Source organism: Kwoniella botswanensis, chromosome 1 (assembly GCF_036426115.1).
Source record: "Kwoniella botswanensis chromosome 1, complete sequence".
In the NCBI taxonomy this organism is placed as follows: domain Eukaryota; kingdom Fungi; phylum Basidiomycota; class Tremellomycetes; order Tremellales; family Cryptococcaceae; genus Kwoniella; species Kwoniella botswanensis.
In genome coordinates, this window is record NC_088599.1 from 323,647 (window position 1) to 340,165 (window position 16,519).

At 43.8% G+C, this 16,519-nt stretch overlaps 7 protein-coding genes across 7 annotated transcripts; 5 read left to right on the plus strand and 2 right to left on the minus strand.

The window, feature by feature from the left end:
- Window positions 1-42: 42 nt before the first annotated feature.
- Window positions 43-2,557, plus strand: L199_000125 (uncharacterized protein; the record flags this gene model as incomplete). Its single annotated transcript, XM_064885898.1, has 13 exons — window positions 43-98; window positions 184-228; window positions 330-433; window positions 484-598; window positions 663-711; window positions 780-894; window positions 953-1,048; window positions 1,114-1,283; window positions 1,337-1,474; window positions 1,555-1,614; window positions 1,684-2,017; window positions 2,086-2,314; window positions 2,398-2,557. The coding sequence occupies 13 exons, from the start codon at window positions 43-45 to the stop codon at window positions 2,555-2,557; spliced, it is 1,671 nt and encodes a 556-aa protein (XP_064741970.1).
- Window positions 2,558-3,130: 573 nt separating this feature from the next.
- Window positions 3,131-4,242, plus strand: L199_000126 (uncharacterized protein; the record flags this gene model as incomplete). Its single annotated transcript, XM_064885899.1, has 4 exons — window positions 3,131-3,224; window positions 3,304-3,453; window positions 3,536-4,099; window positions 4,166-4,242. The coding sequence occupies 4 exons, from the start codon at window positions 3,131-3,133 to the stop codon at window positions 4,240-4,242; spliced, it is 885 nt and encodes a 294-aa protein (XP_064741971.1).
- A 582-nt stretch (window positions 4,243-4,824) lies between these two features.
- On the plus strand, window positions 4,825-5,145 carry L199_000127 (uncharacterized protein; the record flags this gene model as incomplete). The annotated part of the gene is made up of 1 exon (XM_064885900.1): window positions 4,825-5,145. The coding sequence occupies one exon, from the start codon at window positions 4,825-4,827 to the stop codon at window positions 5,143-5,145; it is 321 nt and encodes a 106-aa protein (XP_064741972.1).
- Window positions 5,146-5,357: 212 nt separating this feature from the next.
- Window positions 5,358-7,680, minus strand: L199_000128 (ATP-dependent RNA helicase DBP9; the record flags this gene model as incomplete). The annotated part of the gene is made up of 6 exons (XM_064885901.1): window positions 5,358-5,648; window positions 5,779-6,684; window positions 6,766-7,039; window positions 7,100-7,266; window positions 7,353-7,575; window positions 7,637-7,680. The coding sequence occupies 6 exons, from the start codon at window positions 7,678-7,680 to the stop codon at window positions 5,358-5,360; spliced, it is 1,905 nt and encodes a 634-aa protein (XP_064741973.1).
- A 936-nt stretch (window positions 7,681-8,616) lies between these two features.
- On the plus strand, window positions 8,617-10,836 carry L199_000129 (uncharacterized protein; the record flags this gene model as incomplete). The annotated part of the gene is made up of 2 exons (XM_064885902.1): window positions 8,617-10,540; window positions 10,652-10,836. 2 exons carry the CDS (start codon window positions 8,617-8,619, stop codon window positions 10,834-10,836), a joined length of 2,109 nt encoding a protein of 702 aa, XP_064741974.1.
- Window positions 10,837-11,594: 758 nt separating this feature from the next.
- Window positions 11,595-13,155, plus strand: L199_000130 (uncharacterized protein; the record flags this gene model as incomplete). The annotated part of the gene is made up of 10 exons (XM_064885903.1): window positions 11,595-11,636; window positions 11,687-11,774; window positions 11,841-12,023; window positions 12,095-12,118; window positions 12,223-12,309; window positions 12,372-12,461; window positions 12,550-12,711; window positions 12,777-12,862; window positions 12,919-12,954; window positions 13,072-13,155. The coding sequence occupies 10 exons, from the start codon at window positions 11,595-11,597 to the stop codon at window positions 13,153-13,155; spliced, it is 882 nt and encodes a 293-aa protein (XP_064741975.1).
- Window positions 13,156-13,969: 814 nt separating this feature from the next.
- On the minus strand, window positions 13,970-14,335 carry L199_000131 (uncharacterized protein; the record flags this gene model as incomplete). Its single annotated transcript, XM_064885904.1, has 2 exons — window positions 13,970-14,046; window positions 14,122-14,335. 2 exons carry the CDS (start codon window positions 14,333-14,335, stop codon window positions 13,970-13,972), a joined length of 291 nt encoding a protein of 96 aa, XP_064741976.1.
- Window positions 14,336-16,519: the final 2,184 nt, after the last annotated feature.

Sequence of the window (16,519 nt, forward strand, 5' to 3'; positions counted from 1 at the left end):
TCTCTTCCAGATCAAGAGAGCAGGCCGACGAAGATTACAAAGATGGACGATTCGATCGATGTTACCCATGCGACTACTGGGACTGTCGAGATACCTTCGTAAGTGGTGTCTCCAGACAATTCGCTCTCGCAACATCATCACTCAGAGGGTTACTCAATGCTTATATGTCCTTCCTTATGGTAGATATCGACCTGATGCAAAGACTAGACGATATGATAGACAATTAAGGTGTGTTTCTTCCTCGATGTATTCCCCCTTTCTCCGCGCTTCTGCGATCATTGAATATTCATTCTTCGCCGTTTGCTCACTCACCCTACCTACGCGCACAGACTGTGGGCTTCAGCCGGTCAGAGATCGCTCGAATCAGCCAGAGTTTTGCTGGTAGGATGCGACGCCACGGGATGTCAAGCGTTAAAGAACCTCGTACTTCCTGGTGAGTTTACAATACACTTTAAGAAAGAAGATGCTGAAGTTTCGTTTTAGGTATATCTCATTTTACCATCCTTTCACCTGACCTCACCACTTCTCAAGACGTAGCTACCAACTTCTTCCTCCATCCTGATTCTGTTGGATCTCCGATAGCTGAGCAGAGTGTCAAGTGAGCTGAATCCTGTTGCGACACTGAGAGAAAGGGATAAGAAAGCTCATCATGCATTTGTTAGGTATCTGAAAGAGCTTAATCCTGCTGTCGACGGATCTGCTAAAGTCGAAGTAGGTGTTATCATCTCCGCCACGTCAATGGACAAAAGCTAATCTGTTTAATGTTCGCACTATGTCAGGAGCCGTCTTCTCTCCTCGTATCCGAACCAGATTTCATCACATCTTTTACCCTCATCATCGCTTCAAACATTGAGCCATCCCTCGAACTTCGATTAGCAGATCTTCTCTGGGATGGTAAGCTAGCACGATCCCCTTTTGCCATGTAGACTATCGTAGCTGATGAATACCACAGTGTCGAATGGTGTCGGTGGACCTGATATTCCGTTGATTGCAATCAGAAACTCAGGGTTTATCGGTAGAGTGGAAATCCAACTTAGGGAGCATAGTGGTAAGTCCAAGTCCAATCGGCTTTCAGGATTGGGAAGAATTATTGAGCTGACATCATTGTGTTAGTGGTTGATACTCATCCTGATACTACTCATACTCTTCGACTTGATTCTCCTTTCCCTTCTCTTGAACAACATGCACGATCGCTCGATCTCTCTGCAATGGACAGTATGGAGCATTCTCATATTCCATGGGTAATCTTATTAGTGAGAGCAGCAAGTATATGGAAAGAATCGGTAAGCTATCCAGAGACTAGCATTGAATATGTCAGCTGATGCAACTCATGTAGCATGGTGGTAAACTACCTGAAACGAGTGAAGAAAAAGCGGAATTTAAGGAATTGCTCAAGAAGGATAAGGTGAAAGGTGATGAGGAGAATTATGAGGAAGCTTTGGCTCAAGCCTACAGAGTTTGGTCTAAGTCCGAGGTGAGCAGGATTGCAATCTTGCAGAAACTTTGAGTAGTCTGTAGTCTATCGAGTAAAACCAGCTGATAATATGATTTTAGGTTCCATGGGAGATCAAGCAACTGTTGGAGGATGACAGTGTCAAGAATATATCCTCCAGTGTGAGCTGATCGTCAATCTCGATCGTTAGCAAGGGCTTCAGCTCACGTTTTCCCCCCTTTTGCTCGTAGTCAAAGAATCTACACATACTCCTTCATACCCTTTCTCAATATACTGCTACTCCACCACATCTACCGCCTACTTCGCCCTCTTTACCCGATATGCATTCATCAACAACCTCATACGTGCATCTTCAGAACCTTTATAAGAAGGAATACCAATCTGATTTAGCTCGATTCAAGACACTTCTCGCTGAGGTGCTTCAGAAGATTGGGTTGGAAGACGGTACGATACCTGACGAGGAGGTTGAAGGGTTTGTGAAGAATGTAGGCGGAGTGGGGATGATCAAAGGTACTCCATTAAGGGAAAGGAAGGAAGGTAAAGGATTGATCGCTCAGTCAATCGGTACGTCTCGTCTTACCTTCACTGATACCATCGACCCGAGCTGATATGTACTTGTTTCTGGGAGATAGCTGATTATCAGTATGACGAGTATGACGGCTCGACAACTTGTTTCGCCATGCACCTCGCTCTTTTGGCGTCGGAGAGATTCTATATCGTCCATAAGAGATGGCCGGGGGTGAAGGGCAAATCGGATATGTCAGAGGATAATCGAGAGGTCGAAGAGATCCTAAAGGGTATATTGGGAAAGAAAGATTTGGAAGAAGTGGATGATATATTTGTGGAATGTATTGCTGAGATGTAAGTGGATAAGCCAATTCACTCAGCTGTGCGATTAGAGCGGCGCAAATGATAGCTGATAATGGTTCTTGTTGACTGGATAGAACAAGAGGAGGATCCGGCACGTTACCCACAACAGCTGCGTTTTTAGGTGGTATAGTAGCTCAGGAAGCCATCAAATTGGTGACTAACCAATATACACCTTTGGATAATACGGTGATTGTAAATTTGGTGAAGAGTGAATCGGCCAAATTCAAACTGTGAAGAGATGATTCTCCAAGGGAAGAAACATGTTGTACAGTAAGGATGAGTATGTATTATAGACATTTGAGCGAGAGGTGATGATATAGATGATATGAGATAAATACATGTAACTATGTTACTACTCGTATCTAATCCGTGGTTTGCGCAGTTTAAGTTAGATAAGATCTCGAATAAGGTAAGGTACGGTTTGAAAATGACTCATTCATACGACTATCATCCTCGCAACCTTGTTGGTTATGCTCATTCCTCGAGCTTGTCTCCCGTTCTGTATACATCCTTACATGGGTGCATTGAGATCTCACCGATACCACCCAAATACGTCATGCCGATGCAGTGTAAGCAGTGGGTCAGTGGTGATAGTGTGGTTTCTGAGGCTGTGCATCGCAACCTAGTAAGCTATATATGTTCCTATCGGAAGATGCTTCGAGTAACCGGATGATCTGCACCACCTATTTATAGCCTGAATGAATGAATAAGATAAGATATATATAAAGGTACAGTAGAGTACAGCTCTTGCCATTCTTGCCTGTATATCGACTTCGAGAAACACGAATCAGTAGTTGATATATAACGATGATTCATCGACTTTACCTCCAAACCGCTGTACTTTTGATCCTTGCACGAAGGGTTATAGGTTCCCCCGTACATCCATCAGAAGATATATCAGGTGAGTTCATCATATGCAGCTTAACTTCTGACTGATTGGGGATGTGCATACGAGTAATTGACTGACAACATTGGTATAGGATTTCAATCGGATACAGTAGTTGTTGATGCGCAATCCCAGAATGACATTGGGCAATATGAATCTATTCCAACGATATTGAATCCACAATATGAGAAAGGTTATGAAGTAGAACAAGAACAAGAACAGGAGACTATGTACGATTTATGTGGTAAGGGAAGTCTTCCTCATCATATCGTATCAGACAATGATATACTGATACTGTCTAACCTGTCGGATTGTGACCTTTATAGAGGATATCATACTTCCTCAATCCAATCACGATCCCACCGACCCAGAGGTAAACGATCAACTCATCCACCTCGAAGAGGATCGTGATCGTGATCCAATGTTTCAAGGACAGAGATTATGTAAAAGACCATCTGGTGGTTCTTCATCTTCCTCTTCAAGCAGCAGTAGTAGTAGTGGAAGTAGAGGTGGCTCTTCATCAAGTTCAGGATCCAGTTCCAGCTCTAATTCGGGCTCTGGATCAAGTGGTTCTAGAGGTGGTACTTCCGGTTCCAACACTGGCTCGGGATCAGGATCAAATAGGAATACCGGTACGGGAAGTGGTATTAGAGGAGGTACAGGTACGGGTACTACCAATGATGGTGATACGGATGGTGATGGGGCGGCTGATTCCGGGTCGGGTACTGGGACTGGAGGGAACACAGTAGCCAATGGTAATTCTGGTCAGACCACTGGTGGAAGAGCTACGTCCGCTGGAGGGTCTGCGCCTGCTACGACAGTCAGTAACAGCGGAGGAGCAGCAACTAGTGTGGTGGCTGCTAATCCCGCTACGAGCTCAAGGACCAGTAGTAAGTAGGATACAGTAAAATACCTCAGAGAATGAAGTAAGCTCATGTATTATTTCGGGATGGTAGATGCTCGACGGAACGTTCCCCTAATGGGTTATCCGATATCTGTGATTAGTGTGGTTACGATGTATCTTCTATCGTAGACATGAAGGTTCCATGGTATTTGTATCCATACTATCGTGTATTATGTACAAATGTACTGAGCTATCTAAATATTTTTGTAATATGTATCCTATATAACGATAATGATGTATCGACTAAATCAATTTCTGGCTTTATACTCAACCCTATATGCGAATATACATGTACAATAGCACCTATCGCCTCCCCCGGGACATAAAACATCATCCTCTGGCATGAACAAGTAACATGTAACTTGCGACATGTCGCAGTGCGTGGAGTAAGTATCTCCTTTGACTGACTTCCCCAAAAGCAGTATGACACTCTACTGTACTGTATCTGTAGACCAGCGTATCGTACAGTATCATCCTTCATGCAGTGTCTGGTGGGCATTCCTATCTGGGCATCAAACCGTTCACTTATTCATATCAGGGAGATCAAGTAATAAGTCAATTGCTATATCATCATATACTAAAAAGTGATTGTAAAATCTGTATACTTACGCAAAACATAACCTATTCAACTCAAAATCATCTTCGAGCTGAGTATCTTGCATCCAACACAAGCTCATGGATTACCAATAAAAAGATAATACCTAACAAAAGATGTACAAGTACTTGTTCACCTCCCTCCTCATAGTTCTTCTTCTCACTTTAACCCCCTCATCCCATGCGCACCCCTTGTCTCACCGTAGACATCCATCCAATCACTTCCTCTCCAAGAGACTCGCACTCGCCCTAGCTCAACCTCAGCCCAATGCTCATCCAAATCCACAACCTACCATCAACGCACCGGCTTTAGGTCCGAAAGACGATTTACCACCTTGGCGAAAAAGCGACGATAATGATCGTAGATCGAATGATTCCAATCATAAGGGAGATAGTAAGGTAATGTCTGGGAATGAGCACGATACTGAAACTTATTGAGATGTATGTCTGTGATATTGTATATGTACACGATCAATGATGGTCAGAATAAAATCTCGAGCAAAGCAATATATTGTACTTTGTTGGATGGATATTGAGGTAGCAATATATTACATTACAGTGATCAGTGATGATATATCAGTAAGTAGATATAAGTAAATTCACCATGATTATACCATGCATACTATATCCTCATCTTCCCATACCCTGTACTAACCCTTGAACTTGAGCGGATCAACTTTCTTTCCACCTCTAGAACCACCCTTCCCACCTCTTCCACCACCACCGCCACCTCTACCCCTGAACCCTCCTCCGCCTCTACCTCGTTTTGAATATCCTATATGCCCACCATCCGTGACATCACCTGTACCAGTCGGCAAAGCAGCTATCTTAGGCATCAAATAATTTGGTACGTGTTTCAAGTGAGTTTGTTGTCGTGCGGGATGTAGAGGGGTGTCGTGCCGGAGGTATGATAAGTCGAGAGGGTTAGCGGCGAAATGTGCCTGTGGAATTGGGTAGATTAGCATTGAACTCATGGTATCAAGATGAAAATGATAATGGTTGATGGATGTATAGCGGGATGACCAGCATCGTCTCACATAACATGTAACATCAGAAGTTGACCCAACTCACCTTTAGTTTCTCACTATTCAACAATTCCCTCTTAACTTCCTCCCTCCTAGCTTCCTGTACTCTCTTACCCGTAACAGACTTTAAAGCATCTTCCATCCTATACCTAAAACCTTCTATCTCTTTTTTATTCCAATTCCATTCCTTTATTTCCGATCCGCTATCTTTCTTCGCACGTTCTTTGATCTTCTCCCAGACTACTTCATCCTTCTCTGCCGATTTGACCGAAACGTTCTTATCTTTACCCCATTTCTCTTTGGGGACGACGAAAGAAAGTGATAATCCCGAATGTCCCGCTCGGGCAGTACGACCTATACGGTGCATGTACGATGTGGATGTTGGTGGTAAATCAAAATTGATCACTGATGATGCTGCTGTAAAGTCGATTCCCCTAGCTAAAGATGAAGTACCATCAATCTTACGTCTTTTACCGGATGCTTTTGAAGATGATGTTGAAGGATCTGATCGAGGTCGTTTGGATGGTCCAGCTTCTGCATTTTTAGTCTCCACTTCTGCCTCTTCCTCTTCCTCTTGTTCTTTTGTTTCTTCATCTTGTTCTTCTTCTTCTTCTTCATTCTCGGTTGTTTCCTGAGCATCAGCACCGGTACCTTCATCCGTAGCTACAATCACATCATATACACCCCTGTTGAACTCTTCCACCACGTGATATCGACTCGAAAGTGGTAACTCGCTATTGACCACACAGCATTTCACACCGAATTGTTCCAAAAACAATTTCACCCTGTAACCCCTTTCGACATCGTTGACAAATATGATTGATTTGCCTCTGATCAACTTCAATTTCAATAGGACGTAGATGAGCAGGAATTTGTCGCGTTCAGAGGTCATTGTGTAATGTTGAGTAAGAAGGGAAGAGGAAGTTGCAGGTTCGGATAAAGTTAAGATTGCCTGATTGAACAACAACCGATACGCATGTCAGCTCTACTCTGACGAATCCGTAAAAAGGGAGGAGATGCAGGGGAGATTTACTGGATTACGTAGAACTAATCCTTTAACACCATCGATATCTTCAGACAAAGTAGCACTCATCAAACACCCTTGTACTCCCAGACGAGGTACCCATCCTGAAGTCGGGTCCATAATTCTAGTCAAGTCATCTTTGAATCCGTAAGATAACAGTAAATCCGCTTCGTCAATTGCCAGAAAGCATAATTGGTTCAAAGAGATTGATTTGGACTGTAAGAGAGATAAGAGTTTGGTAGGTGTTGAAATGATGATATCTGGATTATCATTTAGTAAAACACTACAATGAAACTCTCCATCAGCTATGTTAGTGATGTGTTCCAGGGAATGATTGACTTACCGCTGTACACTCGTACCGCCCGCTGCAACGTTGACGCAACCGACCAGACCCTCGCAGTACTTTGTAATATTCTTGACGAAAGTGGATACTTGCAAAGCGAGTTCCTTGGTGGGTACGAGGAAGACCACACGGGTGGTTTGATATTCGGGAGAAGCGGGAGATAGATTCTTCAGTACACCCACGCATTTGATATTAGCTTTTTTCCAATAGCACATACCAGAGAGGGGCATAATAATGAAAGGGATGTACTCACTGCCTTCGCCTCTAATATTCTTTGAATGGCAGGAACGACATAAGCAGCAGTTTTACCACTTCCTGTTCTAGCTCTGGCCAATACATCTTTCCCTTCTAGGAGTAAAGGGATAGCTTTAGCTTGCACGAGAGTAGGGTGAGCGAATTTCTGATCGGCCAATGCTGCTAGTATACGAGGATCTAACTGAGTGGAGAAAGGTGGTTCGGAAAACGATAGCTCGTTACTGTTTCAACGAAGTAGTATGTCAGCTAGATCATCTTAACGGACAGAAAAGGTAAGCTCACTCTAACAAGGCGTCTGCCGGTTGAGCAGATGTCGAGGCGGACATATCGAATACAGTATGAATCCGGAGAGAGCTTCCAGATGTATGAGTGGGATAATATGGTCTTGAGACGGCAACTGTGCAGTACTTGCTGATATCGGTTGTGTTGAAAAGATCAGTTGTCAATCTCGATATAGCAACTTCAAAAATGAACAGATTATCACAGTCTCTTGCATGTATCGCAGAGAGCGATCTGCTTGAAATATTCGGAATCACGTGACTTCAGCCGATGGACCAGTGGGCTGTTTTACGTAACATGAGTCTCCGCAAGTTTTGAGAGATGGCGCATCTTCGGACAGGTCCAGTCGTCTTTTCCTGCTTCTTCTTCTTCCTCTTCTCCTCCTCTTCGTCTGTGTCGAACATCACACAATCTACCAAAGCATTTGGGTCATCACCGACATGCATCCACCGTCACCCAGCACCTCCATCATATCCATGCATCACCTCTCAACGGGTCCTCAGCGACGTTCCGAACTCATTTCCAGTATTGCTCGAAAAGGTAAAATACGCGACCTGGAGTGATATAACCTTACTGATGAGATGGTGGTACGCGCAAGTTGGGTAACATGGCGGTATGTTGTTGTGTCCGATATGACTCTATTCACTGGTACACTTGTAACCTAAACCACTGACGGAATAACTAACGACCTGATCCAAGCAAGACCGATGGCAAATCCCATCATGCGCATGCATACAGAGTATTCTCAAAACTTCTTTCTCTATTTTCATCTTGATATTCTTTATTCCTAACCTCTTTCACCCATCTAATCATCTCTAATCCGACTTCCTCTAATCGCTCTGGAAGGGATACACAGCTTCTTTTACACCCACATTCAGCTTTATAATACCATAATACATTCATTACATTACAGCCGCAGGTCGGTATACTGTTTCTAATCAACCTCAACTTTCAACTTCAAACCAGCTACCTATAGAGTCAAAATGAGATTCCTTTCCCTCGTCTCCCTACTTCCCTTACTCGCCACGGCCAACGCCAATGTCAATCCCACTCCGAACCCATCCTTAGCTACTAGCGATACAACGCAAGTAGCAGCAGGAGTAGCAGACAAGGGGAATGTAGAAGCGAGACATCATTCCAAATGGTTCATGAATAGATTGAAGAGGTCAAAGAGTTTAGAGATGGAAAGGCAGGAAGTAGAAGTGGCCGTGAAACCAGAGAAAGAGAAGAGAAATGTGATTCAGAAAGTGGTCAAAAGGAGGAAAAGAGCTACTACCTCCAATGGTACTTGTTCAGCTAACACTGTTACCGTCACCGTCACAACCAGTGTGATCTCCTCTACCTCGCCATCATCGACTTACCTCTCATCTATGTCTTCTTCAGTCAACAGATCATCCTCATCATCTGCTCCCATCTCTTCGTCAACATCGAAGAGCAATTCAGCGTCAGCTTCGATCACTTCCTCGGCGGTGTCGAAAACCGCTTCAGCATCTGCGTCAAAGGTATCTTCCTCTGCTTCTGTATCGAAGTCATCCTCCTCCGCTTCTGCCTCGAAGGCATCCTCATCTACTTCAGCTTCAGCTTCGAAGGCATCTTCCTCCATCTCAGCTTCAGCTTCCAAAGCGTCGGCCTCAGCTTCAGCCTCGGCTTCAAAATCTTCCTCTTCAGTCTCAGGCTCAGCCTCCAAAACTTCCTCTTCTACCTCCGCTCCAACTTCCAAATCCTCTTCTTCCACAACCGCCAAATCAAGTGCCGCTTCCTCTTCAAGCACTGCCAAATCAGCTTCAGCTTCCGCGTCAGCTTCGAAATCCTCCTCGGCTCCTGCAGGTTCCGCTAAAGCGACCCTGAACTTGGGTGGACCACAAGCATCATCAACTAGCAAGTCGGTGTCAGCTTCGGCTTCCACTACCGCTAAATCCAGTTCTTCCTCGGTCAAACCTTCGACTTCCACTTCTGTGTCCAAAGCATCTTCCTCCTCTGCTTCAGCTTCTAAAGCCTCTTCAAACTCCAAAGCTGCATCTTCCACTTCGACATCTAAAGCTGCTACATCCATTTCGACCTTCAAAGCAGCAACAAACAGTACCACATCCCGATTGACCACTTCGACGACTTCCAAACCGTCAACTTCCACTTCTTCTTCTTCAGCCTCCAAGGCTGCAAGTAGTAGCAATGTAAGTTCGATTAAGACGAGTTCGGCAGTCGTCACTTCGAGTCGAACGGGATCGAGTACTAGTAATACCACTTCAAAGGTTACTTCGAGTAGCAGTACTAGTAAAGCAGCGAGTTCAAGTACCAGTAAGGCTGCTACTTCGACTAGTAAAGCGGCTGCCTCGACGAGTAAAGCCGTTAGCTCCACTAGCAAAGCAACTTCTTCCACTAGTAAAGCTACTTCATCGAGTACTAGCAAGGCTGCCTCATCGACCAGTAAAGCACCTTCTTCCACCAGCAAAACTGCCTCTTCTACCAGTAAAGCTGTTTCATCGAGTACTAGTAAAGCTGCTTCATCTACTAGTAAAGCAGCGTCTTCTACCAGTAAAGCAGCGTCTTCAACCAGTAAAGCAGCTTCGTCAACTACTAGCAAAACCAGTTCTACTACCACCAGTAAAGCTACTTCCACTTCTACTTCCAAAGCAGCATCCTCTACGAGCTCGATCAAAGCATCCGCTACCTCGACCTCTACCTCAGCCGCCGCCACTGCCACGGCCGTTTCAGCAGATCCAGATGGAGACGGACCATTCTACGGCTGGGGAACATATTTCGATACGGGTCTAGGTGCGTGTGGTTGGACAAACGTAGCATCAGATTACATCGTAGCTGTCTCAGCGGAATTGTTCGATAATTGGCCGGGATATAATGGGTTGAACCCTAACAATAATCCTATCTGCGGACATCACATGAAATTATCCTGTAAGTTTTTACGTCTCACGATTTCCTACATCACCATATCAACTTTTTGCGTTTATCTTTATTATCTTTGTTGATTAACACTGACGTCAATTGGTGTGATGATATATGTAGGGGGAGGTAATTCGATTGTCGCTCAGGTAGCAGATCGATGTCCAGGTTGTTCGAAGAGATCCCTAGATCTTACTACTGGAGCATATGGTGCATTGACGGATGATAATTGGGATATGGGAGTGATGGCTAGTTATATCAACGGGGCAGCTTATAATTCCGATCTGGAATGGGAATGGTTGGATTAAGGATTGGATAGAATACTGAATATGGGAATGGTTGAATTAAGGACTGGATAGAATATTAAATTTAGGTTTTTAGGATTCGGGAGAAGAACAAGGATTGGGTATAGGGAGGATGGAAGATGGAAGATTGACGGACAAGGATGCACTTTCGCAGATTTTGGAATGTCTCGGATTTTGGATTATTCTGCAGATTCGTGTTCTCCAGATAAAACACTTTAGTAGAACAAAAGTGGTGGATTAATTCGGTTTAGGTATATTGGTCTTTCATACAGGTTCGTCAAACACGCTGGTCGTGTTTGTCACCAATACGTAGAGTAACTTAGATAATTTGAAACAGAATAGGTAGATAGGTATCTTTGATTTTTGTTACATGCATTTTTAATATGATTATACACAGCTTCATCATCGTGATGAGTTGATACTGTCATACTGATAGACGTCGCAATAACAAGCACATAATACACAAATACGAACACGACTCAAACATGCTCATCAGTCGTGTTTCACTCTTCCGCATACACCTTAGGCAGATCTGAGGTACTAGTCTAAGTTACCTGTCAAATGACCATCATCAGATCTGTTAATAAGAGTCCAGAAACAAACTATTCCACTCTTAGGGTTCTTGGCGTGCAAGTGATCTGTCTATTCTTTTCTGATCAGTATATAAATATGGAATATTATGACACTCGCCACTTGTAACCATACATATTGTATCGATTAAATACAGTATAAAAGTTTGAATATCATACAAATTTAAGAAGATGAGATCGATTATTGTCACTCTGATACTCTCCGCTCTTTCTGTCCGTACGATCCCCATCCCGACTCCTCTCACGATGCGAGTGGTTACCAGCTCCGTAGATCATCTCTTCTCGATAAGAGAGATACCGCCGAAGTCCATGTGGTAGGCGATATAGTATGGGCTCGTTCCAACCATCAAGGTGATCAACTCTCTTTCCTTCCCTGCTGAAACCGATTGAACAATGTTTGATACTGATGTCTTACAGAGGACGACCGAGCGAGCGATGGCGGAGTATTCGCATATGGTGATTCCAATGCTCATGGAAGTATGGGATCGGATCAATTCCACTCACCATCGTCACAAGAAGGGACAAGTATGAGAAGAGAATCGAAGCTGGATGACAGAAATGATGCTGTTGAGACTAATTTGAGGAAGGGATTTATCACTGGTAGGTCGGATCATCCTCTCCATCCAGTTTCATACTGTATTGATGAACTCTTGTTGGGGACCTCGTCGTAGTGGATGTCATACCTGAAGATCCCGGTGAGTCTGAGAAATTCAAATGTATCAAACATCGATACCTACAGGATTCGTCGATATGTCTAAATTCCAATTTCAATGGTCGTATTTGACTTCATGACCTTCAGATCAAGACCAAACTCCCGCTTTTGACCCTCGACGAAGATCCGAGGGAAATTCATGTCTAACGTGTGCCAAGAGAGATACAGGTACCGGTGAGTGACCAGCATCTCCCGTTTTCCTAGAAGAGAAGTGGGAATGAATTGATTGGACCCAGCCACAGTCGAAGCTGAAAATCAAACTCCAGCTTTTGACGTTCGTTCCGTAAGGAATTCATTTGTATCCTTCGTTCGAGATACCAATGAGAGTGAGGTTCTTTGTGGTTTACTTTTGGGTTCCTGGTGAATGCCAGTCGATGAGCTGACTGTGTTGAGTGATCACATCTTGTAATGAAGGCATTCATAATACCGGATCGGGGCATGACGACGTATTCGTACATTGGTCTCGACAGTCGACAGAGCATGATCCAGTAGAAGCCCAAGGATTCGATTGTAGTGGAAGAAAAAGAAATCCGGAAGTTGATAGCGAAGATGACACAATTCTCTGGACATCATCTTGTGAGAGAATCACCCGGTGTTGGATCATGGCTAGCATTGATGAAAGTCGATGAAATGACAAATAGCCCAACATGATTGGGCTAAGCGAACGTCGACAAGGAGAAAAAGATGGAAAGAGCGAATGCTAAAACCTCTGAGAATCATACTGATGGTGAGTGTCATTTGTCAATCCCACTTTGACTATTGATGTTGCTGATCGGTCTATAGAGGATATCGTTTGGGACGGCGAACCGCTTAAGTCAGGTGAGTTGGTACGATAGTTAATACGCCGATATCGTCCTTTTCAACAGGGATCTTCAATCTAATCAATTCACCTTGACCAAGTTCCCGATTGGGACAACCGAGGTGGTCGATCTTTAGGCAGAATCGACTGAACAGGGCAAGAGAGATTCCGAGCCCAACGATGAGACTGTCACTTGGGAGAGGAGAGACGTCGAACGATAGGTCTTATAGGTTTGATTACTGCTTGGAACTGCTGGAAGGATATAATCACCGTTAGTGCTCTATTTGATCTGGCTCACCAATTTGTTGTACTCCTGATGACCGTGAGGATGTATAGTGGGGGTGATCGCGTTCTGAACGAGAAACACAGAAGAAGAGGTCGATGTCGAAAGTAATGTGATGAAAGTTTATAATATACAGTATGGAGTTGAATAGCGAGACAAGACGCATATATGTTCATTGGGAATTGTCCATATATTCACTGCCAGCGGGATACAGCAAAACCAGGGGGTTGGTCAAGGTTACGGAGCATTCCACAACTGACAAGATCCAATTGATATGCAGGGCGAAGGGCTGAATCTTGTTCGGGCCCAGTATTGTACGATCGATAATGTTCAAATCCGAGTGGTAAGCTGAGGTCAAGTTGATGAGGTGAGATCGCTTCTGACTGTATCGCTATGAAGTAACTGATGTCCACTGCTAAGTTGCTGAATATCCATGTTCCTGCAGTCGAGGGGTAATCATGAAAAAGTCTTTTGCATAATCAACCAGATATGTATATATCTAATTGTCACTCTTTCTACTTTTCACTGTTTTTCTATATATAGAAATCAGGTATTTAAATTATACAATCGTGGCCAACGATAGGAGTAAAACACAACTAGAGCACAACAATGAGAGAAAGAGGAAACGAGACTAATTGATTGAAGAAGAAATTAGATCATGAGTGAGAAAACCTGAATCTATGCTATGATGAGTTCGAGGGTAGCCCAAGCTGGGTCTTCCAGGGAATGAGAGGTGGAAGGAGGGAGAGGATCTATTGGGATCCTGGGAGTTGAAATTTTACACCTCCCATACCTGGACCCCATCGTACGTGATCGTTATCTTCTCGAACTGATAAGTGATCAAATTGCTCGTCAGCGGATGATTCGTTAAAGGTGTTAAGATGGAGAGGGGAGAGAAACTCACTGTGTTTGGTAAGCATGTAAGAAGCGTACGAGCACATCATTACTGTGATGGCGAGAATGGGGTAGACATCAACTGGGACGGGTCTAGCTTTGAAGAAAGCTCTTATTTGTTCGTCGTAAGTTGGGACAGTGTATGAACGTCTAGCTAACTGTTGTCTGGCGACCATTGTTCGGGAAGCCATGGCGGTAGTTCTGAGAGCAGATCGAGCGAACATTGTTGTTATTGTTTGGTTGATTTGGTTTATTCGTTAAAGAATAAGTAGTAGATTGGTTTGGTTGGTTTGGTTTGGTAGAGGCTTTGGTTGTTGTTTGTTTGTTGTGATGATGGAGAAAAGAAAGTTGGATTTCGACCTCCCAAGAGGGGGTTTATATACCTTTTCTGGACCATTGGCATCTCGTCAATTATCGCACATTACTCTCTGCCTCAACAATCAGTAAACCGTATAGAAGAACATTAGAATAGAGTATGGCAAGTATCTTATCGGATTCGGACGCCAACGGTTTGCTTTGGTATGTGCGTATACCGATTACCCCGGACTTCAACGATCACCTCTCCATTCGCATTCCTTCAATTGCGATTTGGTACCTACAGCGAAACCGTGCGAGCATGTCTGTTGGAACGCCAACTACCGACGTGAGAACGGATTAAGGAAAAAGGAGAAAATCGCAGATCATTCCCAAGTCCGGTATCAGCGCATTATCGTACGTAAGGGCGTAAAGACAGCCAACAAACAACACGAAGGGGATTTACGGAACGAACCGGTTAACCTTAATATTCAAGGGTTTGCCACGTTTTCTCAAGTTGCATGTATTTGTAGTGTTTTACAATAGGAAAGAATCGGATTGGCCTAATCTGACATACCCATCACATAAAGATAGGAAGAACAAGAAATAATTATCGGGAGGAGTTGGATCGACGTTTCAATGAAAGGGCTACACCGCAGTACCGGTCCAGCTACTGGTCGGGCGTAATAACCCTTTAAGCTGCCCTGATCAACGTCCGCAAGATGAATTCCTGAATGCGGTTCTGAGAGTTGAATCTGCTCATAGATCATCAGGAATGTCATCCATGGTGAAACACAATCTGGTGCGCTCGGAGCGAGGAATGCATCAACGAAGCGTGAGAATTGGTGAGAATTCCTAAGAATCAACCAAATATAGGGAGAAAGCCAATTCGACCAATCAAGATTTAAGCATATGGAATCCGATTACGGAAACTATCGCTACCTCACTGCACTGGGATAGAGTTTCCGATTCTCGCCATGAGTACATGACATTCCTTTATCTTTGATACTGCTGTCTGCTATGTACGCAATTCATACTCCACTTCACTCCGCATGAATACGTGGGATTACTCCTGACGCGATTGAGTTAACCGGACTAAGACGGGATGTCGTACTAAAGTGGTTGAAATCAACTGATCATATGATCTGTGAGATCCGTAACGGTTTAACCCGGAATACTTCGTAGATTCATAAGATCCTCTATACGGATCTGTACATCGTGATCACTCTAGATGAGCAAACTAAAACCAGATCAAAGGTTATCATCATTCTTTTCTTTTGATTCTTAACAGCATCATTCCACAGTCAAATCAAACTATACAAAGAACGACAGAAAGAAATCACTCACGAACTCACTCGTCCATTCTGCACAAACCTCAGTGTTATCACCCATGAACCATGCCGCCTTTCATCCACACAAACGGTATACTACTCTGGACAGCCGTGACACTAGTAGTCACCTGGTCGCAGAACAGCCCTCCGTCCCACTCTTCAGGAATGGGCTCAGGATCTACAGCACAAACACCTATTTTTTCACAAGGTATTGGGAAATGGTAGTCGCTCCGTATGGTAGGGATGGTGATATTGCGGGAGTGTTCGCTCCTTGGAATCTGGTCGCACTCGTAAGTTGACCATACTCTTTTAGAAGAAGTTGAGCTGACTTGGAGTAATGTGATTAGACAACCGATAATATACATTCGTGATCATCCAAACATCCGTGTACCACCGTCTCTCATCATATCACATACGAAACACATCATGAAGTTGAAGACCATAGATAAACCGTCAGAGATAAGGATGTCATTTAGTAGTAAGAAGTAATAAATCTGTAAAATAGTTGTATGAGACACCATGTATGTCATTGGAATTATCCGGTTGTCCGCAATGGTGAATGAGATTCTTGCCTTGCAATTGTCGTTAGGATGAGTGCTTACATTGCCAAGAACCTACTGAAGTGAATGTAAGTTCTCAGTGTCTGAGACAATTGTCGATGGTATGTACTCTATCGTCATATGTGTTGAACAACCGTGCAAGATGTGACGTACATGCAGTGGATCATACCATGTCCCTTCTTGAGAAAGAACAATCATCTTGGAAGGACAAGGAGGTCTTCAT